A 25653-nucleotide genomic window follows, 5' to 3' on the forward strand; every position below is an offset into this window, starting at 1 on the left:
CAGACAGCATACAAATGTTACTATCAGAAGACAACTGCTGAATTAGAGTCTTAATCATATCACTGAAACATTCCTTATTTTCCTAAACAAACCTGAGTTGGGTTGGGAGGGATGTAAACCAGGACCTTGCAGGGTTTGAGCTCCCTGGATCTGTTGAGGCATCTGAGGAGGTTGGCTGGTGCTGGGGCTCAGGACAGCTGAGAAGAGATCCTCCACATCCTTCCCACCAAGCTCTGCAAGGAATGGGTTAATACTTACAACATATCGAATGCACACGTTCACTGGCAGTTTGTGCTTTGAGTTTATAACCTACCTGGTATTTTGTAGAGTCTGCTGAGTATTGATTCTGTAATGCAGAAAGATTCGGTGTTTACATGTAGATGTTTCAGGAACAAGTATTACTATTCAACAATGCATGCATTTGTTATACAGACCATCAGTGACCATCTTGTCCAGTTCAGGGCTGAGGATGCCATCCAGTGGCTCCTCGGGCATCTGACGTGGGTGAATTCGGCCCAGATGAGTTTGAGATGAAACAGAAGCGTCTTCTGTTAAAGGAGCAACATCCAGACCTATACACATAACACATAAATAATGTCACATCCATCTCAACAAACTAAAATTACAAACCATGGACCATGTGTCCAGAAATTGGGTTAGTCATGGGTGATCTTTAACACTTTTCCTGCCAGTGACTGAGTTTTGTGTCTTTCTGTGTTTTCACTATTATATGGTACAATCCTCTGAGTACTGAATGTTTGGACCAAAATAACTCGATCATCAAGCATTAAACAGCATGTAAATCAAAACTGCCTAACATTACAGAATGAAATGTCGATCCGGGAAGAGGTTTTGGACCGTGCAAGCTTAGGATGTGATGATGGACTCAATCTACTCCATCTATGTTTTGATCATCATTCTGAATCTGATCCAGATGCAGTCTTTTACAAAAACGCGATTTTCCCAGAATTATGTTCAAAATGTTACCCATATTCAAGTGTTGATAAAAAAAGAATGTATATAGCTAGAATAAAACATAAAAAAAAATCAAAGACCCTTTTTTCTTTTGAGATCCTGCATAATCATACAACAACATATTCTGGGGGCCTTGAACATTTTCTGAAAATGATTAAAAAAAATGCTGGCAGTGGCATTTTTTAATATGTGGGCACCTACATTTTTTAAATATTTTTTTTTATTTTATTCACTCTCACTGTGTTTCAGATCTGTATAGCTCTCTTTTGTTTGTTTCGTTTGTGGACCACAAACAAAAGTCAATGGGGTCCCCAATTGGAGACAGACAAAGCAATTTAAATATCTTCAAAACAATATTCAAAACATCGTGCTCCGTATAAGCAAGTCATACAGATTTGGAACGACATGAGGGTGAGTACATGACACAATTTAATTTTTTGGCTAAACTATCCCTTTAACATTGAACTAAACTAATAAGCAAGACCAGAGCAGGTTGTGGATCTTGTTATATGAGTCATATCTGACATGGACAAAACTGAATAAATAACCTGTGCTGCAAATAATTCAAATAGAAATACTACTGTGTGCTCTGAGGGAGGTCAGACTGCCTCGCCTTCCAAGGCTGCTTTTACAGCAGGGATGAGAGCTCAACATCTTTCACAAATTACTAGGGTTGGTTCCTTTTCATCAAACCAAGGACTCAGTGGATCTCGGTGGAGCAGTGCCCCTATTCTTCACTCATCCATTCAAGTAGAGGCCCTGACTGCCGCTCACGGGAGGACGGTCATTCATCTACGCCTTCGGTTTTCTGAAACGCCTGTCTCTAGAACATCTCAGTTCTGTGCTGGTATAAGAGAAACATCCTTGACTACATCTGTTAGCCCAGCGCTGCATTGCTGCATCACTCTCAGTATGCTAGGTAATGTAAACTATATGGACTGCATGATGTATAATGTTTGGATTCAGGTACAATGAGCATTGTGGGTGATATGTCAACAATCGAAAAGTAAAACAAACGTTCCCATAAAACCCAAGCAAAAGGGTGCAAGAGAACATAAGAAAAAGCAAATAACTTAAACATGATCATGAGCTCTTACCAAATGGTGAAGGAGAGTACTCAACTTGGAAAGGGCAAAAATCAAGACCTACAAAGATCCAAACCAAACACAATGAGGGATCAGCACCATGAAGAGAGAAAGAAAGATTCTGCAGATGATTCATACACAATGCAAAATCAAATGAGCTAAGAATGAAAAATGGAAATGCCCAAGAAATTAATATAATGACAAGACAATCAAGACCATCTCTTATAGATAATTCAATATTTAGATATTAAACTATTATTTATCTATTTTCAAGAACAAGCTAATTAATGTGTAATTATTAGGTGTGCATCAACAATGAACAGATTTCAACTGAATAATGACTGTTTACTACTATCTTAGAGCTGCTTTACAACAGAACTGAATTCTGATTGCATCACCGAAGCACTATTTTCTTGTTCAATTTAAAGCTGCTTTGAAATTGCGCCGTCAAACGATTAATCGCATCCAAAATAAAAGTTTTTGTTTACATAATATGTGTACTGTGCATATTTGTAATGAATATATAAACATACACACATGCACATATATATTTAAGAAAAATGTTATGTTTATATTACATTTATTTATATATAATATAAAACATAGGAATATAAATATATACATGTAGATATTTTCAAAATATATACTGTGTGTAAGTATTTATTTATATATACATAAATATACACAGTATACACATATTATATGTAAACAAAAACTTTTATTTTGGATGCGGTTAAATCGCATAACATTTCTTTGAATGACATTATTTCATTGATGGGTGATGCGTCACTGGTTTTTGATAATTACCTTTCACCATGGAAAGAATGAGGATGATTTTTGTTAAACGCCTTATCTGGGTTTGATTTATGAATAAATTATACACAAGTCTTTCTCCATTTACTGAGAAATGCATACTAGGGACTTTTTTTTAAAATTAAAATGTTATAAATGTCAAATTGACTAAATGTGTTAACGACAGCAAAAATAATTACCTGTGTGGATTTTATTAACTGCATGCTGTTTGAAAGCCCTATACAAAATTATTACATTTGAAGTTTTATATGAACGTGCATTGATAAGCATAACTTATATCTATCATCTAAGCACAAGCTTCATATCAATGTTTTTTAATTTTTTATTATGAGAAACAAATCCAGTCAAGTGAATCCACACTTACAAATGTCAGTGTCGTTAAAAGCTACACTACTTTTTGAAATGGGAGGCGTTACTGTAGTTTAACAATGTTTGTACCTCATGAAGTTTATGTTCCCTGACAATGATAACAGTAGAACTAGAGAGCTAGAGCCCCCGGAAAGGGCTCGTCTGAACAGCAAACATGTGCTGTTATTTCTCATATTTAGGAGACACTTATAAAGGCCTACCGGACTCCTCTGTTTGCCTGGTATTAGAAAAAATTCCCAGCAGCTCTGTGTCTGATTTCAGCTCTTCGGACAGGTCCACTAGAGGCTCCACAGAATTCTCTGTGGATGCGGATAAAGCAGGAAAGTGATTATAAGGGCCTAATGATTGTCTTCTAAGAAAGTGTTCTAAATTGTGCAGACAAAGTTAAAGACAACATGAAATTGCATTTGCAACCCATTTCACTTTCCATAAGGGGACATTTCTGAGTGACTCTGCAAGACCAGGAATGTGTGTAAAGCAAGCAAATGTGGTCTATTTAAATTTCATGTTGACTTTAAGAGAAATAAATGCATAAATCAGACTGGGTATGAATGTCATGGAAAAAAAGAAAAAAAGAATGAGACAAAAAAAGCTGAAAAAGGCCGTGTGTGTGTGTGTGTGCACCAGTAGTGTGAGAAACGTACGTGCTGCTACTGCTTTACTGGGCAGCGGTGCCGCTGACAAACTGAGTGATGCGTTTGACAATGGCTTCATCTGATTGGCTGGGAGCTGTTTCCTGTCTCGCTCATCCTCTAGCAGCCGTGTGGTTTCCTGTCTGCTCTGTTTGCTCTTATCCAGCAGGTCTTTCCCAAAAAAGGCCTCCTGCAAGAGAAGATTGTGGAGTACTTCAGAATTCTGTATAAAATCTCCAAAGTGACTGATTCGTCGATCTAGAAAAGGTTGATATGGGCTTAGAAAATGAGTGGTTTCATTAATCAAACAATAAGAGTTTTTCAATGGTGGATGGTGATGGAAATATTTAGAGAGCAGGGTAGTGCATGGCTAATGAATACAATACAATTTAATGACAGCAAAACAATGTAAATAAACATTTATATTACAGAATATTTGAAAAAGAAACAAGTACATTACCTATGACCCACTTCTGTTAATCAACCAAATGTTACAAGATATATATTTCAGATTAATGCTATTTAACTTTATATTCATTAAAGAATACTTCAAAAGTTTCTACAAAAATTTCAAGTTGTACAACGGTTTTCAATATTGATAATTATAATAAATGCTTCTTGAACCGCAAATCAGCATATTAGAATGATTTCTGAAGGATCATGTGACACTGAAGATGCTGGAGGAATGATGCTGAAAATCCAGCTTTGCATCTCATAAATAAAATATTTTTTAAAATATATAGCAACAGTAAACAATTATTTTGAATTGTAATAATAGTTCACATTACTGTTTTTTTTTTAAATCAAATAAATGCAGACTTGAGCAGAAGAGACATTAAAACAAAAAAAATCAAACTGACCTCAAATTTTTGAACAGTACATATTAAATTAAATAACCAACTGTTTATATATATTATTATAACACTACATTATACATCTTAAATTATTCATATGAATATTATTCATCTTAATCACATATTGAATCAATTTATTATTATAAATATTTGCAAAATTCCAGGGCTGAAAAACATAATATCGTTGATGCAAAACACACATGGTGCTCCTGCCAAAGACAACAGTAGTGCACTCTGGATGATCATGCCATTCAAAGCAAATACTCAAATCACATTGTGCTGTTATCATTCGTAATGAAAGTATTGTTGATGGAGTATCTTTTTCGGCTACAGTGGAAATCTTCCAGATGGCTGTTTGTCTGGCTCTCAGATGGCGTTACCCTGCGCTGACTGTCACGTTGTGGGAGCCCCTCAAATGAGCTCATGTTTCATCCAGTCTCGTACCGCTCCGGCGCAGCCCCGCAGGACGCATGATCTGCAGAGACGCACGCTGCTGCACGGCAATCACAGGAACAAGCACGACAACAACATGCGTGCTGTAGCCGCCTGTTCTGTCACTTCAGTTCAGCTCACCTGACAGCTTCCAGCTCAGGGAACCTGCCTGGTTGAGACACTAAAAGCCTCCATTTTCAATAATTGATTTGAAGTGGCTCTTCTGAGAAGCACCTTTAGGGTGGATTCTCTCAGGAGCTAGCGTGAACAGCTAGCATTAGCTCAACCAACCAACTACGTCATTCCCATCTCATCTGTTCACGGTGATATGATGGTATAATACAACGTGTGGCGGTATAGATTTTTCTGGATCATTTATGCAGCTATGTGTGCAGGACTGCTTTATGCTATTTACATGAGAGGGGGATACAGAAACATACAGCAGGAAGTGGGATGTGTCCCAAATAAGCACAAGACTAGTTGTTTTTACAGTTGCCAAACAATGCCGCAATATGCCACATTAATAGAGAATTCAAATTTGTATATTGGCTATGTAACTTTGAATGTGGCTCATTCAATTACAATTAGAGTCTGAATCACTTGTTTTATAATAGTAGTATATTGATTTGAAACTTTTTTATTTTATTTTAGTATATGACAATGGTAAATTTATTAACTGTTTGTCAAATTAGATGTCAAATATCACTTTTTGGACTTGAGCCAGCACCACTGAAAACTACCCAGCAAACACATAGCAATGGCCTGACAAACACCCAGTACACCTTAGCAAAGTGATGGACAAACACCACTCACACTGTCATTAACATCTAGTTAATCAATTATATTTTAAAAGTTGGAAAGTAGATAATTTGACTCAAAAGTTGATCGTGAGCCAAAGGAGCCAGACCTGTAGGTAAGTAGGGAAAGCCTCCTCCAGTTTGGTCTTCTTTTTCCTGTAGCGTTTCCGTATTTTAACCTCAGGATTGTCGGGAAAATCAGACAAAGGATGTTTTTCATCTATTGGAATGTCAGGTGCTTGGTCGCCCCAGCCTATCAGGACAGAAAAGAGTAAACATATTCATTCTTTACATTCAAATTGTATTTAATCCAAAAATTACAACATATATTAATAAATTTTTGGTTTGATCTAAAATGTATTAACGTGGATGTTAATGATAGATCAGTCTACATTAGGGGTGACAAACACATGTGATCCCGTCTTATGCACTTATGCAGTGGCTGTGGACATTTGGCAGCAGTTGTTACATTGAAAAAGATATTAAAAAATAATGAAGACCGAAGATATTGATTTAAAATCCAACATAAGCGACCAGAATGTCATCGTACTGAAAGTGTTGAACGATACTCACTTTCGTCTTTGCCTTGCAGGGTCTCAGAGCCAGTGGAGTCCTTCCTGACCAAGGCCTGTTTGGTTCTGCCCGGCCCCGTCCGGTTCCTCTGTCTAACCATGAAACCTCCGATACCTGAATGAAAGTGATTTTTGTTCAATAATATTTTTTCATTCTGTATTTTGAGAGAATTTTATAGTACCAATTAATATTTATGTGATAATTATGATCCACCTTTTCCCATTGAAAATAATATTTTCTATTTTTTTTTATTAATGCAGTATTTCAGGTTAAAATAGAGACTAGCTGTGCTCTTTTTTTCTGCTTCATGGCTGATTTGTAGATTGTACATACATGTCTTTTTGTTTTGTACATACAAATGATTTTTTTTTAAATTTCAAAATGTAAAATGTTTTGGTGTATGCAAGAAAGAAAGTTATTTTCCCAACTATATGCAACTTGCAGTAGCATATAGTCACCGGCATGACAGGATGTGCAAATGCCACTCAAAACGTCAGCGTCCTCACCCGAATGAAAGGGGTTTTTAAGTAAAAGGCTGGTAGCAGGATCGTACTTTTGATACTTTATTTGAACTAATTATTACTGCATCATTGCTATTATATATGTATTTTAAGTCATTTTAAAAGCTATTGTTCACTTACATCTATTTTTATTACCACAAAAAGAATTCTTATAATTATAGGGCCCTATGAAATCTGTTTTATTTCCAAATTCATTTTTTTCCATTTTCAGTTTTCTATACTCTGTTTTATTGGTTAAATTAAATTTTATGAATCAAAAAGCCTGTCTAATTAATTGAGTTTTACAGTTTTATCTGTACCAAATTCTGTTTTCCATTATTTTCTGGATTCCATTTTAATGGTTCCATTACATTTTAATAAACAAACGCATCTCCAATTAATTGATTTTATATTTTAAAAAGTATTTTTTTTTTCAGAAATACTGCACATTTACATTTTTCACCTAAATAAATTCTGGTAAATAATATTTCTGGTAAATACTCCTTTAAAAAGTGTTTTTTTTAATTATTATTAGTAGACTAGAACACATGGATATGTTGTCATTCTGACACTATAATACTGAACTTTGATTTCAGTGATTTGGACTATGAGATGGACCCTTGCTTCTTGCACTCTATTGCACTTTACTTATGCTTTAAAAAAGGATTTCATAGACATTTAGATTTCATTTGTTTTAATAAAATATTCTTAAGTAAAATTATAGATTTTTTTGTGGGAAATTAATCGTTTAGATTAATCGATAAATTAGTTGATAGATTAATCGAAATAAAAATAGTCGTTAGTGGCAGCCCTATTATGCATAATCGCCCTGTATAAAGTACAATCATGCATGAACATACAATTTCCAGCATCCACCTGGAAAGACAAATACTGAAACAAGGAACACTCTCATACAAAGGAAAATGTGTTTGGTTATACTCCGCTGAAGCATCTTGTCTCTCACCTGGGCGGTAGGGCTTCCTCTTCCTCTTCTTGCAGGGATCTGTGTCTTTAGAGTCGTCTTCTGCTGTGGCCTCTCTCTCTGGGCTGGAGTCTGACTTCACCTCACCGTCCACCATCTCCCCTTCTGCTGCAAAACACACAGACAAACGAATACACACACAGCTGTCAGGAACCACACACCTGTACGCAAACCCAGACTATAGGAAGAGAACTTAAATACTGTATGTCTTACACAATAGATTCAGTCCATTTGTGCTAAAAATAACATTTCAAATCACTATAATGAGCTGCCTACCTAGTTTTATAGCCCTATAGGTACACCCTCAATGTGAAGGCTGTTTTAAATTGTAGGTAGAGATTATGCTGCCTTCTACGATGCATAATTTTCAAAATAATCAGGGGCATAATCACATGGATTTCTATAATTCTAAAATTTTCCATCCCAGATGGTTGACAGAGATAAAAGAAATATATATTTATGCATTTAGCAGACGCTTTTATCGACTTACATTGCATTCAAGGTACAGTTTTTTACATTTCTATCAGCTCTTGCTTTCCCTGGGAAATAAATACTGACAATAAATCATATAATGTGTCCATGGACTTTTTTTTTTTTTTTTTTTCCCCAATCGCATATGAACGTTTTCAAAAGTTATTTTCAGCCGAACCGCTTAGATGTAAAATATTTAAAATAAATATTTAGATGTAAAATAAATGCATTTTCTTCCTCATCTGTTTACATTCACTTAAAGGAAAAGAGCACTTTTAGATAAACAGGGCAATAATAGATGGCACTCGTGGAGGTATGGAAAGCAAAGCTCTTTATGAACCGCAGGATTGTTTGTAATAAAGATTTAAATGCAGTAGAGTTGACTGTTTCTGTCAGTCATAAGTTTATTTAGAATGTTTGTGATAACATAAGAAAAGTAGTTTGTTTGAGTAACTTAATATATGAATCTAGAAGTAAATGCAAAAGTAAAAAGCATCAAATAATGTGTTGCTTATATTAATTGGGTTTAAATACATCTATGAATGAATGATGCATTTATATAGCGCTTTACAATCATGTGTGGGGGGTCTCTCCTCAACCACCACCAGTGTGCAGCATCCACTTGGATTTGAAATCAAAATAATGGATAAATGTTGTGTTTGTGGTAAACCGATGGATCAGTGGTGGACTCCTGTGTGAAATCAGGCTTGTGCTGTGTGTAAGCATTTCTGCAACAATTGCACGATTGTAAAATCAAAAATGCACTGGATGATCAAACATTTAGGTGAGATAAATGTATATTTTTGAAAAATGTAAAAAAATTAAAATGCCCCTGTAACTGTTACTGATTAACTGTGCAGGTACATTTATTTTAATTTCACATAAGATTGAATTATAAGCATTTTTCAACTCTTTGAATGATCTTCGTTTGGTAGTTGTTAACCTTAACTTTGCTCTTCGAACACGGATATGAAACTACAGCTAAAAGAAGTACGGTTGAGAAGTAAGAAGCAGTACTTTTGGTGTTGTCGAGGTCTCTGTCTCTGGAGAGTTCAGTCTGAGGGTCTGGAGGTGTCTGCAGCACGGCCACACTGTTCTGGTTTATGATCTTCAGCTTGAGTTTGGGTTTGGAGCGTCTCCGCCGCGAGGCTGCATTGGCGAGACTTTGGAGCTGCGACAGACCAGACTCTGTGAGACAAACACCGTCCTGCGTGTACGTCCTCGTCAGCTCTGTGGGTCAGAAACACAGAGGAACCTCATTGGAAAAACGAAGAACCGACTCAGAAGAACGATTCACTCTCAAATCGCACATTGCTATGACTTGTGAGAATGTTCTACTCTACAAAAAATAACATATGTCTTTAATAGCTAAGTATAACCAGAATTAAATATAGAGATTTCAGCAACTTTAAGGCTCCATTAGTTAAAATTACTTATTACATTAACTAACAATAAGCAAAACATTTGTTACAGTGTCGATTCAACTGTTCATTGTTTGTTCAAGTCCATCAAAGGGGTCCTATTATGCTTAATTTCAATTTTGAATTTTAGTCAGTGCGTCGTGTGTATGTTTGGGCATAAAAAGATCTACAAAGTTACAAATCTCAAAGTCCACTCCAAAGGGAGATATTTCGTTTTTAAAAAATCCCTTTTCAAGAACTACAACGAACGGCTCGTTTGGACTACAAAGTTGTTTTCCTGTATTTGTGATATCACAAAAATAAATCCCGCCTACTGAAATCTGAATGGTTGGGGGGTGGGGAGAACGCTTGGTTGAGCACTGCACGTTTCAAAATAGAAACCCGGTGCGGGTGTTTTTATATCACTGTATTTCTGAAGGAAACCGACTGTCTTCAGAAAATTTTGGGTGTCATTTTCTTGCAAGTAATGTCTGATAAAGCAGGGTTTGTGAGCAGAGCTCTGCTTTGTGTACAGCGTTACCGGGGAAACCTTGATCTCTCCCGCTCCAATAGCACCTCCCGCTGGCAGAGAATGAATTTGCATATTATATATGCCGCCAGAAATAGTGCAAGTCTATGGGACTATGGTATAAGTAAATTCAACTGTATAACAGTTTCACTGTAATTCATGTTATAATGTTAGAATTAAAGAACAATAAACATAATACATATTACCGTTGCACTAATCTGTACATAGTAAATGCAGTTATTTTTAAGCTGTTGTTAACATCCTATCTAAAACTGATTTAGCCAAAAACAATAACGTTACCACTTTAATATGTCTTGCAATATCCGAGCGTGCAAAGGTTCTGCGCGATCCTTTTGTTCAATATTCTCGGGGTCTGAATTGATATGGCAATATTGATGAACTTGCTGTTTTGGCGAGGGGCGGGGCAATACTGAAACACCGTCTAAGCTGTTCGCCAATCACAACGCACTGGAACAGCTAACCAATCACAACACATTTTGTTTTTCAGAAGGCGGGCCTTCATCAGACCCGGAACAAATCGAGCCGTTTGTGCCAGGCTGGGGAGAAAGGTATTGTAATAATGTAACTTACGTGAAAAATAATGCGATTTTTTGAACCACCAAGCATGAGAGCATGTTCTAGTACACCCCCAAAACAAAATCAAGACTTTGTAAAAGAGCATAATAGGACGCCTTTAAATAATATTAACAGATACAACCTTTGATTTTTAACAATGTATGTAAACGTTGAAAATTAACATTAACAAACATTAAGATTACAAAATTCATTAGAAGTATTTTTTTATTGTTAGTTCATCTTATGTAGTTAATGTTAACAAAATGGATTGTATAGTGTTACCAAAACCATCTTTCAATTGACTAGCCTATAATTTGACCCTTTTGTAAATACATTTAAAATGAAATAAATAAATACAAACAAACCGTAATGTTTTCGTAAAATGGCATCATTACCAGGATCTCTTGCTTTTGTGACTCTCTGCGGCATGAGAACAGACTCGACTAAATCCAAACAAGACTTGGCCGGCATTCCAGGCGCTGTGTAATGACCACACAAACACACAATGTCAACCAAAAAAACCATTTATAAACGTAAAACAGACTGGATTGTGCTAAAGCAGTGTTTACGGGGAGAGAGGGGGGTGTGGCCTTGGCACAGATTGCAGTCAAAGCTGGTATCGGCAATCTTCTCCACCTCCTCCTCTGAGTGGATTCCCTGACACGAGGCGTGCATCCACCTGCACACATGGACACAGCATGTTTGTACTACAGATATGAATGATACATATATATAAAAAAAGAAAAAGATCCTATATATATTAGTGCTGTCAAACGATTAATTGGGCACTTTTCACAAGGGCTAGTTAGCAACCATCCAGAACACTTCCAGTAACCACCAACCACATACTAGCGACTGCATATGAACAGAGATCAATAGAGATCAACCAATATTTTTTTATAAGGAATCATAATTACAATTATTCAGATCATTTTTAAAACTCATAACAATATGCAGAATTTCTTAAAATTTTTATAAAAAATTTAATGCTCAATAATAAATAAATAAATAATCATTTATAAAATAAAATGTAAAAATATATATAAAAGTCAATATGAATACAATATGAAACAAGTTTATAAAATATAAACTTATATAAACAACTCAAATAAAATACTGTTTATTATTAGCGGTAGTAGTTTAATTTTTGCCTCTATATTTATTAAATATTGGGGTTATGAATGATTAGTAGCATTTATCAGAAGATCTCATACTGAAAAACTAATACTATTTAAAAGTTTGGGGACATTTTGTTGTTTTTAAAACAAGTCTCACTAATGCTATATCGTAAAATGTTATTACAATTTAAAATAACAATTTTCAATTTTTAAATATTTTAAAAATTCATGTGATGCGAAGCTGTATTTTCAGCATCATTTCTCCAGTCTTCAGTGTCACATGATCCTTCAGAAATCATTCTAATATCCTGATTTTCTGCTCAAGAAACACTTCTGATTACTGTCAATGTTGAAAACAGTTGCACTGATTAATATTGTTGTGAAAACCGTAATACCTCCAAAATCTTTCTTTAATAGAAAGTTTAAAATTTTGTGTAACAATGAATGTTTTACTGTCACTTTTGATCAATTGAGTACCTGCTGAATAAAACCTATTCAAATTAGTAACTCCTTACACCACTATTTGAACACATTATCAAATATATTTCATATATATTGTTTTGCATGAGCCAGCATCTCCTGTATCTAGAAGGTATCCAGTTTGTTTGATGGCAGTGATTTGCGGAGTTGAAAGGAATCCAAGCGCCCCAGCAGGTACAAGCACAGCCCAGACCTGAGTGCTGGACCGCAGCTCACCTGTCACACTGGCGGCACTGCAGGATGATCTCCTCCTCGTTGTAGTCCTGCTGGCACAGCGGGCATGAAGCCAAGCTGGCGCAAGGGGCACACTGAGTGTAATTATTCTGCCACTCACACCTCAGACCCGCAGACGTGGAGGCGCACTGCGTACAGGACACACACCTGCGGGACGCCAAAGCAGCACAATAACATTAATCACACACCACACGACTCCAGCCATTCCAGCCACCCTAATAACAGCTCACATCAATACATGACAAGTAAAACAATTATCATAAATAAAATCCTTTGGAAAAAATGCCCTTTGTTAACAAAAGGTCCTTCATTGTGACCAGCAAGTATTCTTAAAGCAGAGTTGAAGTAAAATGATTTGATAAAAGTATGATTATTTTAACAATATTTTAAAAATGTATTTAAAGCAAAGAGTAAATAAAAAAGCATTAATACAAGAAATGTTCATTATTTGACTTTATGCTATGTGGAATACCATTTGCATTTCCAGCTCCCATTGGGCACGTTCTGCAGGGGCGGGTCTAAGCAGTAGGTGTGGTAGCTGATGTCACAATTGTCACAGAGCAGCAGACGCCCGGGATCGCTGGCCTGACCGCACGCCTCGCACACGGTGCACTCCAAACACCGCCAGCCTTTACTCAGCACCACCTTAGTGATCTGAAGAGCAATGCATGTCACTTAACATGAGGCAGAGTGCATATTAACACAAAAGAAAAAACTTAAGAAAACAGTACTTTTTAGTAACATGGCAGCGGGTTTTTTTCAAAACAGTGATTATTTCAAATGCTTTTTCCATAAAATTAAAGTCAAAGGGGTCCAAAAGAACAATGTACCCTACTGAGTTTTGTAGGTAAAATGAAATAAAATAAACAACCGTGAGACATTTATAAAAACAAGCAATTTATTAATTTTGTCATTAAGAGAAAAAAAGATGGTCTGGATTTAAACGACATGAGGTTCAGAAAATGATGACAGGGTGTTCATTTCTGGGTGAACTATCCCTTTAAGGAAGTAAATCAGTTCTATCTTGCCTGTAAAATCACATAGACCAGGGTTATTACTGTTAACTAAAGCAAACAAAAACCATTAAAACATTTTCGTTAACTGAAATAAAATATAATAAAAATTTGATTAAAAACTTCATCAACATCTAAAAACTTCCACTTCTTTAACAGCTTCAAGTTGAAGCATTAAAGTTGCAACACTGAAATTCAAATGAACTAGAAAGCAATAAAAACTAAAACTAAATTGAACTTAGACAGTAATATGAATAAACTAATGAAAATGACAAAGCATATAACAAATTCAAATGAAAACTTTTTTTTAGTTTTTCTGCTTAATATATTTTGTGGAAACCATGATTTTTTTCATGAATCTGATAAATAAAAGTTTTAAATCTGATGAAGAGAAAGTTTAAAAGAACATTTATTTGAAATATATATCTTTCATAATCACTCTAAACTTCTGTTAAATTGAATGCATTCTTGCTGAAGAAAAGTATTAATTTGAAAAACGTACTTCTTGCATTTAAAAAGGTTTAAAAACAAACGCAATGTTTAAATAATATCAATACAGTGGTGCCTTGCATGCATTTTTAAACATTTTAATTTCAGTAAATTCAGTGCTATTTTGGTTTATAGCATAGTCTGATTTTTTTAAATTTTATTTTCTTCCCAGCTTTGGCAAGGTCTGTTTTTTTTTCTTGGCCAGTCATAATTAACACTACCATCAACACCTCTAACAGTATTAGAAAAAAGGAAGGATGTACTGGCCTCATCCTGCTCAGTGTGCTCACCTTTATGTTAACACAGAAGGGGTGGTAACACTGTCCACACTGAGCACAGGCCAAGAGTCGACCCTCCACACCCTGTCCAAAACTCCCACAAACCACACACATATCCTGAAGAAAACACACACACACACACACACACGTGTAAGAGAGCAGCAGACTCCACACGTACAGCTGCAGCAGCATGACCACTCAGAAACATTTACCTGCTTCATAGTGAACGTGTCAGTACTAGAGAAAATCACCACTGTATTGTGCATGGCGTTTTCTTCCTCTTCCTTGAATGTGCAAATCGGTTCCATGATGTTCACCTGCAGAGACGCAAACAAACCGTACTAATAAACAGAAGAGCAGTACAGCGATTTATCCACGTATCAGAACCAGCCGTATAGTAGCGGTCAGATAATGTGACGTACTCCTGGTGTTAGGATTGGAGGGACTCCGTTCTTCATTCTGGCACGGCCACGTCCTCCCCGGCCCGTGACACCTGAACCCCTGGGCCGTCTCCTGCTGGGGAAGCCAGATCCCCGGCCCTGCTGACACCACAGAGACACCATGAGGGTCATCCTCGCTGCCACAGAGCCATTCCCATCAAAATCAAGAGGCTAAATTATTTTATTTATGCATTAGCTTCTACTTTGCCCTCTGGGAGCTTCCTGTAACCAGTAGTAGCTTTATCATTGTGATAAATGACACAAAATGTTAAACAGCATGAAATTACATTGCAATAATGTTATTCACCAACTTTGCATTTACAATTTCACATTTCTGATCATACACATTTCTATGAATTTTCATGGCTTTTCCAATAGTTTATCACTGGATTTGTTTTTTTTTTAAACACTAACATTCAAAACTTAGGGGTCAGTAAGATTATTAGGAAATACATTAATAGTTTTATTAAGCAAGAAAACAGTCAATTGATCAAAAATGACAGGAAAGTAACATTATTACAAGAAAAATATCTATTTTAAATAAATATTGTTCTTTTAAGATTTCTATTTATCAAAAATCCTGAAAAAATTATCACTGTTTCTCCAAAAATATTAAACTGTTTTCAACATTGACAATAATCAGAAATGTTTCTCGAGCAGCAAATCAGCATATTACAATGATTTCTGAAGGATCACTGAAGACTGGGGTAATGATGCTGAAAATACAGCTTTGATCACAGCAATAAATTACATTTTAAAATATATACATATAGAACACAGTTATCTTAAATTGTTTTCACTGTATGTTTGGTCAAATAAATGTAGTCTTGGTAAGTATAACAGATTTCTTTCAAAAACAAAAAAACATACTGACCCCAATATTTTGCTCTTAAATATTTCCAAATATATATATATATACATTTTTGGGATTTGCATAATTCCAATTCTGAAAAGTTTAATTGTTTTTGAAATTCCAGTTTTTCCAATGAACGTGAACTCCTTCAACCGATTTTCAACCAAGCAAGTAAAAAGTATTTGACAGTACTGCTACAGCGAACCAAAACCTTCATTAAATCACGCATCAGACGTGTAAAATCATTTCACAAATGACTGGAGTGATTAAAGAAAGGAAAATAATGTGATGCTCCGAACGGTGAAGCCATTAACTACTTCTCCTGTCATGTGAAGTTAGTCAAACGAACGAGCAGATTCATCTCATCTTCCTCACACTCCTGACGACTCGGTCCTCTGCACTGACAGGACCCAAGCAATTTCAACTGGAACAGGAAACACGTGTCCAAAGTTCTCTTTTGTCCTTGTGTTTATATTTAATGAACGGCCTACCAGCTCAACTTTAATGCACTGTGATCAAATAACCAACCCAAACCAAACACGGCTCTCCCTCAATTTAACTAGCTGTCACAGCGGAGCAACATTCCTCATAATGACACCAATTTTGCAGAGACTGTGACACTCGGTGTGAGATGGCATCTGAGGGAGCTGCCAACACGGCTATCAGGCTGTTGAGAGGCCTCGGCCATGTTATTCCAGCGATTTCACTTCTATTACGCTGTCAGCGCATTTCCTTTCCTCAGGGGCTGCCATTCTGACTGTCACAATCAAACCCCCTTCCAAGAATTACACTCCCTCCCTTCCTCCCTCCACTCTCTTCACATCTACTGTTCCTCTCGCTGGACCATCAGCCCTTCTTTCAACTTCTGCCTCTGCCACTCACACTTGATCGTTTTTTTTTTTTTTTTTTCTCTTTCATCATTTGGTTTACTGACTGGGCTTAATATTAAAATATTTTTCAGCTTCTGAATCTTATATAGATTTTCAAGAAATTATTTTATGACTGTAACACACACACACACATACAGTACATACACACACACACACACACACACACACACATATACAGTGGGTTATTTGACCTCCTGCTGATTTTGTACATTTGCCCACTGACAAGAAATGATCAGTCTATAATTTTAATGGTAGGTTTATTTGAACAGTGAGAGACAGAATAACAAAAAAAAATCCAGGATTTTCACATATTAAAATGCAAATCAATTTATAACTTTTTTTGAAATGCGTTTTTCTGGGTTTTTTTGTTGTTATTCTGTCTCTCACTGTTCAAATAAACCTACCATTAAAATTATAGACTGATCATTTGTCAGTGGGCAAACAAATCAGCAGGGGATCAAAAAAAAAATTCCCCCACTGTACATACATAAATACACACACTTGCCATTTCAGTTTATATAAATTAATAAATTATTTTATTTGATAGAATTTAACCATTATTTTTTACTTAAATTTTATAAACAATTAATAAAATGCACAAGAATAAATTAATTCAAATTAACCAAAATATGAAAAAAAAATGCTATTTCTAGTGTAATTAATGTTAATAATTAGTTATAAACATATTACAAATTTACAAAAAATGGAATCAGTTAGTATGTAATACATTCATCTCAATTAAATTATAAGTACAAACTTATAGATGCGTCATGATTTGTGTGTGAAAATGTTCACACACAGGTTTTGTGCACAGAATGTTCTCTCAACTCCAACTAAATTTCATCTCCAGCTAAATCACTGCAAATATATTGTGAATGTTCGCTATAACAGTCACTCCTACAAAGTCAAGGACATTACCACCATATTAATGCACACTCTTATTTACACAGTCCAAGATTCTTCTTCCTTCCTCTCCATCATCATCTTAATGTAGATGCTGTCTTTTCAGTGACCCTTGACATGTGGCAAATACTATCCAACATGCTCGTTGTCAAGACACGAAAATGCGTCGGGACCTGGTCTGGCCCCGTGCCCAGATGATTATCCGGGCGGCTCCAGTGGCTCAGGAACAGATGGACCCGGAGCCCAGCGAGAGCCAACATGGCCACTGCGCGGCCCCTGACCCACAACACACAGCACATCTGCTCCGGCTCACAACGTCAACACATTCACAACTCATTTTCATTCATCAGCCCGAGTAAAGCCGGGTCGTGGAAAGAAAAGCACTGTGCATGCTGGGAAAAAACCCAGGTTAGGATGTATTATGAAGCATGTTAGTGTTCTCAGTTTCTGACATTAAAAATGCAGCACTGAATTTGTTCGGTGCAATTCAAAGCGGTCCAACATCAACATTGTTATGACTACATTTTCAATGTGTCTGCCCTGCGACGACTCTCGATCCTCTGCGTGAAAAGTCAAGGGTCTGCTGTGCTTTATATTTCATACAGCTGGTATTTTCTAGCTCTTCCTGCCTTGAAAATGACTATTTATTCCAATTACTTCCTATTAACAGTGATATCAATTCATATCTTACAGAACCCAATTTTAGTATTTCTTTAACAACACATTTTGCTGTGTGTAATTATATGGAAACCAAACACCTGCTACTGAGACTAACTACTAAAGAGGTCTAACTTTCTAAAATTTTTACACCATGTCTACACTGGACGTGATAAGAATGACATCAGACCATATCAACTTGGTTTCTATATCTATCTATCTATATGTAATTTGAATACATTTAAAATGTATTTTCATATATAAAAAAAAAAAATTATATATATGTTATTTATATACACTTAAAATAGATCTCTATTATAGATCACGACATCACATGACTCCAGCACAATTAAAAATGTGTTATTTATTTTTCAATCTAATATATTATTATTTAATAAATATCCTTAAGTGTTTATTAATATGAATAAATAATAATAATTTAAACTATATATATATATATAAAATATCTTATTGTTATTATTACTACATTATCACTATTACTCAAATGTGTAAATAAATACATAATTAATCATTTATATAAATTTTAAATATATCTATATATCTTTATATATATATATATATATATATATATATATATATATATATATATATATATATATATATATATATATATATATATATGATATAATTATTTGCATAATATTGATCATTTATGTAATTATTTATTTATATTTTAAATAATTGAAGTAATAATCTTAATTAAATTGAAAGTAAAAAATTAAATACATTAAGTGTATTTATATTTCTTCAAAAATATGTTTATATTAAATTTATTATTTAATATATTATTTGTATAAATAATATTGATAATTTACAGATATTTATAATTGATATAATTAAATTAATGTTTAAATTATAAAATATTCAAATGCATCAATAAAATACATTAAAAAAAAAAAAAAAAAAAAATTAGGGGAAAAAAACAGGAGTTCATCAACTGACTGAAGGTGAGCCAAATAGGCTATTTCCTGTGTAGACAGCTTGATTGACTATAATGAGAAGAGTTTAGTTTTGTCATGTCCGGTGTAGACATGGTGTTAGATGAACAAGCACTGCAGGGCTGCTGTGTAATATTTGGCTGTATTTACCACACGGATTATCCAGGCGGCCATGCTGTGGGGCTGCCTGCTCATTGGCCCGTCCCAGCCCTCAGTCGGGTCAAGGGACCATGAGGGGGAGCTCGGTCTGCGGGACGCACTCCATGCTCCCTGAAGATGGGGTGGGTTAGAGAGAGAGAGGAGGAGATGTGGGCGAGAACATGCAACAACTTAAACAGTACAGCCAGCAAAGAAACATACGGATACATGCATGTACAACACAGACATGGTTAACAGAGAACATGACACATCAGAGCTGTGAATGAACTCAAAAAATGACATCTCAGACAAAGCGTTTCCTGAAAAAATACATTCAATTATACTGCTCTCAAACATGCAAACATAAATGTTCCTTCTACTGTAATCTGTATATATATAACTGTGTCTAGGACCAAAAAAAGAGATGTTTTCTGTCAGTCTAAATAAAGTGAAAGACAGCGTGAGCAAACGATGGAAAGAACCGGCGAAACTGCATCATCTGCTCTGAGAAGATGAGACGTGTTTTAAAAATATCATCAAGTGTGTAGTTTATGAAACGAACAGAATTAGAAAGAAGAAAAAAAAAGAAGACTGTGTCCAAACAGGTTTAAAGGCCTAAAAGTGTGGGGTCGGTAAGATTTTTTAAAATGTTTTTGAAAGAAGACTCTAATGCTTAACAGGGATGTAAAAATACAGTAAAACAGCAATATTACTATAATTTAAAATAACTGTTTTCTATTTTAACATTTAAAAATTAAATTGAAATAATTCTAAAGTGCTGATTAGATGCTCATGACACATTTTTTACTATTAATGTTGAAAACAGTTGGTGCTGCTTTAATACTTGAAAAAATGAATAGAAAGTACGAAACACCATTCATTTAAAATATGAATCTTTGTAACTTTATAAATGTCTTTACTGTCATTTTCCCCCAATAATTTAATAAATAATGTATTATGAATAATGAAAAGTAAAAGTATTACTTAATATGATTTATTTAATAATAAAAAATCTTACTGACCTTAAACATTTAAATTCATTTTACTTTAGTGTGTTACTCTCCTTATTTGTGTTATTGCCTGAAATTATTTTATTTTCTTTATTACTGATTTGACTTGTATTAATTATTATTATCAATTTATATAATCTTAATTTAATTACCCTTAAATTAATTTAATTAATTAATAATATAATATGAATATTTTTAAAAACATTCTTACTTTTTTAAATAAAACAGTGTGTTCTTTAGCATATTTTTTATTTCTTTATTAACAAATGAAATTTCGTGACAACTCTAGTGAGTTGTATTTCACATTAAGCACAGGAAAGACTTTTGCAGTTGATTATTGGGTCTGTGATTTTTCTTTTTACTCTCGGTGTGAACAGGCCTTCACTGCAGTAGTTTTGGGATGAATTCTGACTATTTACTACAACTTCTGCCTCAAAATACTCATTTGCTGCTTATTAATATTTAGGCAACTGTTAAGTTTAGGTATGGGGTATGATTAAGGGATGTAAAATATGGTCACACAGAATAAAGCATTAATATGTGCTTTATAAGTTCTAATAAACAGGCATTATGCTAGTAATATGCATGCTAATAAGCAGCTAGTTAACAGTGAGAACTGGTCCCTATACTGAAGTGTTACTGAGAGGCCTGGCTGGCATCAGAACGCTTGTGCTATTTTTGTTGCCATGACAACAGAGACACTCGCTGTCTTGTTTACAAATGTATGTGATTATGTCAGCACGACATCACATGACTCCAGCACACGGAGAGTGCAAAAGAGCAGGCCTCTTACAGCCGCCTAATTCCTCTAATTAATCCGTTCGTGCCTATAAAATTAATTAATACTTAGCGATCATCCAGAAATCACAATGATGGCTGTGAAGTTGAAGTGAAATTAACACGTCGGTTTTCAACCAAATATTCAAAAGCATGTATGAGCTTGTTTGGGGGGGTAGTTGCGATGTTTTTTTTCTTGGACGAAGAATAAAATAAATGCATCTGACAGAAGAGATAAAAGAAGTATATTAATTCATATAGATGTTAATTTCTTTCTTTTTCTGATTCTTATTTCTTTCTTCACTTGGTTACATCTAAAGCTCACTTGATGATTAGACGTGACGTTATTTTTTCCTGGATGCCGGTCTGAATAAAACTTTCTATGCAGATTGGATAGCAAGGCAGATGCCTTCAGTGTTGGACACAGCCTTTATGAATTAGAGAGTGTTTGGTTAACAGAAAAACACAATCAGAAACAGGACGTGATGCATGAATGATGATATGATGGCGGAGTATGACATGCGAGATGTCTAATGCTGAAATAATCCTCTTTGAATTGATATTTGAAGCCTGTGTCGTTTCATAAAACATCCAATTTATCAAATGTTTAGTCTATAATAAAGCTTCTAACTCACGGAAATTTGTTCCTGCACAAAATAAAACTTTTACACACAAATACTTCCAGTAGACATCATGTCTGAGACTGAAACATGTTGGGTTTAGACTGAAACATAAAGAAACATTTTTCTGCCTCTGACTAAAAAAAATTAAACAGCTAATTGCATTTGTGAGGTATAATGTCGCAATTACGAGAATGTCACAATTACAAGAAATACATTTGCAAAAGTCACAACTGTGAGATTTTTTTTTTTGTTTTGACAAGAAATAAGGTTGTAATTGTGAGATATATGGACACAATTACAGGAAAAAAATGCATTTGTGAGGTGCAAAGTCATTGAGATATATAGTTGCAATTACAAGAAATAATGTTGCAATTATGAGAAATAAAGTTGCATTTACAAGAAATAAATTTGTGATTGTGGGATATATGGTCACAATTACAGGATTTTTTCTTGCATTTGTAAGATACAATGTCATATTGAGATGAAGTTTCAATTATGATCATTAACATTGCAATTATGAGAAAAAAGTCACATTAAAATCGCAACAGATATATGATCGTAATTACAGGAAAAATGCATTTGTGAAATGCAAGGTCATTTTGGGATATAAAGTTGCAATTACGAGAAATGTTGCAATTTTATAATTTTATATGGTCAATTAAGGGGGAAAAAAAATCAAATTTTACACTGTCAAATTGAGATTTAAAGTGACAACTATGTTAAATAATGCAGCAGTTGTGAGATATAAAGTTGCAACTATAATAAAAAGTCAATTGTGAGATATATGAATACAATTATAGGGAAAAACGCATTTGTGAAATACAATGTCATTTTGGGATAAAACGTTGCAATTATGAGAAATAAAGTCACATTTACAAGAAACAAAGTCGCAATTATAAGATATATACGGTCACAATTACAGAAAAAAAAAAAAAATCACATTTCACAAAGTCAAATTGAGATTTAATCGCAATTATGATAATAACATAGCAGTTATGTGATATAAAGTTGCAACTACAAGAAATAAAGTCATAATTGTGAGATATATGATCACAATTACGGGGGGAGGATCTGCATTTGTGAGATAAATTGTCAAATTGAGATGTAAAGTTGCAATTATGATAAAGTGAGATATAAAGTCAAATTATGAGATATTAACTAATTACTTTTAAGGAACGAAAACGAAAACCGGAAACAAACTAAATTTTGACTGGAACAGAACCGGAAACAGAAACTAAATAAAATGTTATAGTTCCGAACAGAATCGAAAATTTGAAATGGCCATTAACCGGTTAATAACGTTATTTTATCGTTCCATTTAATATTTGAAATTTGCTGTCAACCAATCAGGAATTCAAATAGTACGGACTATACAAATGTGACGCTGATGCATCCAACGTAGGGATGGGCGATATATCGCATGCGATATGCATGCGCATCTCGTCAGTAAAGCCGGTTCCTTGATTAGCGCTAAATCTACATCACCTGTTTTCAAATGGAGCGGCATTTAATACACGGAGCCGTAGTTCACTGACAAGCTACGCAATTTGCGTTCATTGTCGAAGGCGATATATCTGCAATAATGAAAGCGATATTGCGTAGCTTGTCAGTGAACTACTGCTCCGTGTATTAAATGCCGCTCCATTTGAAAACAGGTGATGGAAATTTAGCGCTAATCAAGGAACCGGCTTTACTGACGAGATGCGCATGCAACCAGATGCGATATATCGCCCATCCCTAATCCAACGAATGAAATGCCCGCGCTCAGCTGTGAACTCTTCATAGGTAAGTCGCAATGGCAGTGCACAATTACAGTTTAGAGTTTATCCGAGGATAGTGTAAGATGGATTCAACAGATCTTACGCACACGATCTTACCTGCAGCGCTTCTGTGAACGGAGAAAACAGAATAAAACTAGGCTTACATAAAAGGAATATTCTATATTGGCTTATACACAAAATATATTTCACTTAAATCATTGACAGATTAATGAAACGAAAGAAAAAAAAATATGCTGAGTTAGTCTATGTTCATTATGACGCGTTCCAAAGTTCTCGGTAGAAAGTCGTTTTCTTTATTTTGCAAAAGCTTGACAGTTTTGAATGATATCTTGCATCTGTATAACCAATCAGCGTTGGTATGGCCATATCGCGCTGGCGCCTCACGCGCACAAAGACACAACATATTTTTGCAACATTGCAGCCTGTTCATTATCAAAATGAACTGTGGAGCTTCTGTCACAATAACAAATTCCTCGTATGTGTAAACATACCTGGCCAATAAAGCTCATTCTCAAATAAAATAGGCCTACAGTTTAAGAAACGTATAAAATGTTACAGTGCTCCATTGTCCAATATGTTGCGTTCAGCGTGACCACCGCCTCATGTGCTGATATAGTCGACGTGAAGGATGATGTTTTACGTCGATAAAAGTAAAAAAGCCTATAAATTAATATTTTAGCATCCAGATACGATGCGAATTTGGATTCATGCCGAATGAGAGAGGCAGGCATCAGTTTCTCCTTTAATTAGTTTTTGGATTGACGTTTTTAGCCTGTAGGCTATAGCCTTAAGTAGGGATGCACGATATTGGATTTTTGACGATATCCCGATATTTTTCAACTCATTTTGGCCGATGCGGATACCGATATATTTCCTTTTGTTTGGAAACAACACCAAGTCTCTCCTGTGCAGAAATGATAAGAAAAATATTTTTCATTTTGGTTAGTTTTTAACAAGAACTTATTTGTTAGAATTAAATAAACAATAATAAAGGTTTTTTAAAAGTGCATTGAAGCTTTGAAAATAAATATAAATAAACTATGTATCAATCGCTGCATTTTTTCCCAGAAAGATGCTGTGTTAACCCTAACATTTTGTTTTAAGATTTAACATTTATAGATGGTCTAAAGAGTTGTAAAAAAAATTATGATTTGTTTAAAAAATAAAACACATTACACATTAATGAATAAATCAGTATATATAAAATTATTTCATTTACAAGCATCATGTTTGTGATTTTTTTTTTCATGTAAGCTATAACTTCTGACCTTAATCAAAACATACTCATTATTTTATGACACCAATTTCTGCTTTATTTAATCAGAAACACAGTCTAAATGTTATTTGTGTAGGCTATTTTACTTTTAATTTCATTAGAAGTAGGCCAACAGCGCCCCCTACAGATTAAAACTACCTTACCGAACAGGCATTAGGACCCGGGGGAGGCTGTCACTGCTGCCGCTGCACGTGCTATTACTCTATTTTAGGCGCGTTCGACTTGAAGCATCGCTGCACAGAACGATCAGTGTATGACATCAAATTACCGCAAGAGCGATTCTAATGCATATGATCCGACTCAGCTCTTATCGCTCTCGCGGTTCTTTGATGTCACACAGTGATCATTCTGCGCAGCGCTGCTTCAAGTCGAACGTGTCTGATCACACACCGAACGCTTCATTCTGTATGTGCATTCTCATTTTAAATACAGCGATCCAAAACAGTGAATCCAATCATCATTCAGACAAAACTTTGCTTCAAGAATGAGTCACACTGCTGACGTGATTAATCACTAGCACACCCTGCGCACATGTGAGTTAAGTATTCCTCTTATCGGCAAGACATATCGGCATAATTTTTCATATCAGGCCGATGCTAATATTTACTTAAAGCCATTATCGGCCGATTCCGATATCAGTCTGATAATATCGTGCATCACTAGCCTTAAGTTTAGAGGATTTGTTGTGGAGAGAAACTAACAACTGTGTTTATAATGTCTGTAAACATTTTGATTTTCTGGCATTT

The 25653-nt window shown here is 34.9% G+C and overlaps 1 protein-coding gene across 3 annotated transcripts in view; it reads right to left on the bottom strand.

Annotated features, from left to right (window-relative positions):
* LOC306881918 (histone-lysine N-methyltransferase 2C-like) overlaps positions 1-25653 on the bottom strand; it is a 123447-nt gene that overhangs the window by 37927 nt on the left and 59867 nt on the right. For 2 of the 3 annotated variants that reach the window (XM_079436278.1, XM_079436276.1), the window contains exons 15-32: positions 19453-19572; positions 15023-15139; positions 14813-14917; positions 14613-14717; positions 13293-13474; positions 12803-12967; positions 11558-11667; positions 11354-11467; positions 9501-9713; positions 7995-8120; positions 6531-6644; positions 6068-6210; positions 3887-4064; positions 3443-3541; positions 2073-2120; positions 435-572; positions 314-346; positions 93-233 (exon numbers count right to left, since the gene is read on the bottom strand). In XM_079436278.1, the coding sequence (XP_079292404.1) occupies positions 93-233; positions 314-346; positions 435-572; positions 2073-2120; positions 3443-3541; positions 3887-4064; positions 6068-6210; positions 6531-6644; positions 7995-8120; positions 9501-9713; positions 11354-11467; positions 11558-11667; positions 12803-12967; positions 13293-13474; positions 14613-14717; positions 14813-14917; positions 15023-15139; positions 19453-19572 (2251 nt within the window). The remainder of the gene's footprint in view (positions 1-92; positions 234-313; positions 347-434; positions 573-2072; positions 2121-3442; positions 3542-3886; positions 4065-6067; positions 6211-6530; positions 6645-7994; positions 8121-9500; positions 9714-11353; positions 11468-11557; positions 11668-12802; positions 12968-13292; positions 13475-14612; positions 14718-14812; positions 14918-15022; positions 15140-19452; positions 19573-25653) is intronic. The other variant, XM_079436277.1, reaches the window with a different exon arrangement.

This window comes from Barbus barbus (genome assembly GCF_936440315.1).
Source record: "Barbus barbus genome assembly, chromosome: 15".
Taxonomy (NCBI): Eukaryota; Metazoa; Chordata; class Actinopteri; order Cypriniformes; family Cyprinidae; genus Barbus; species Barbus barbus.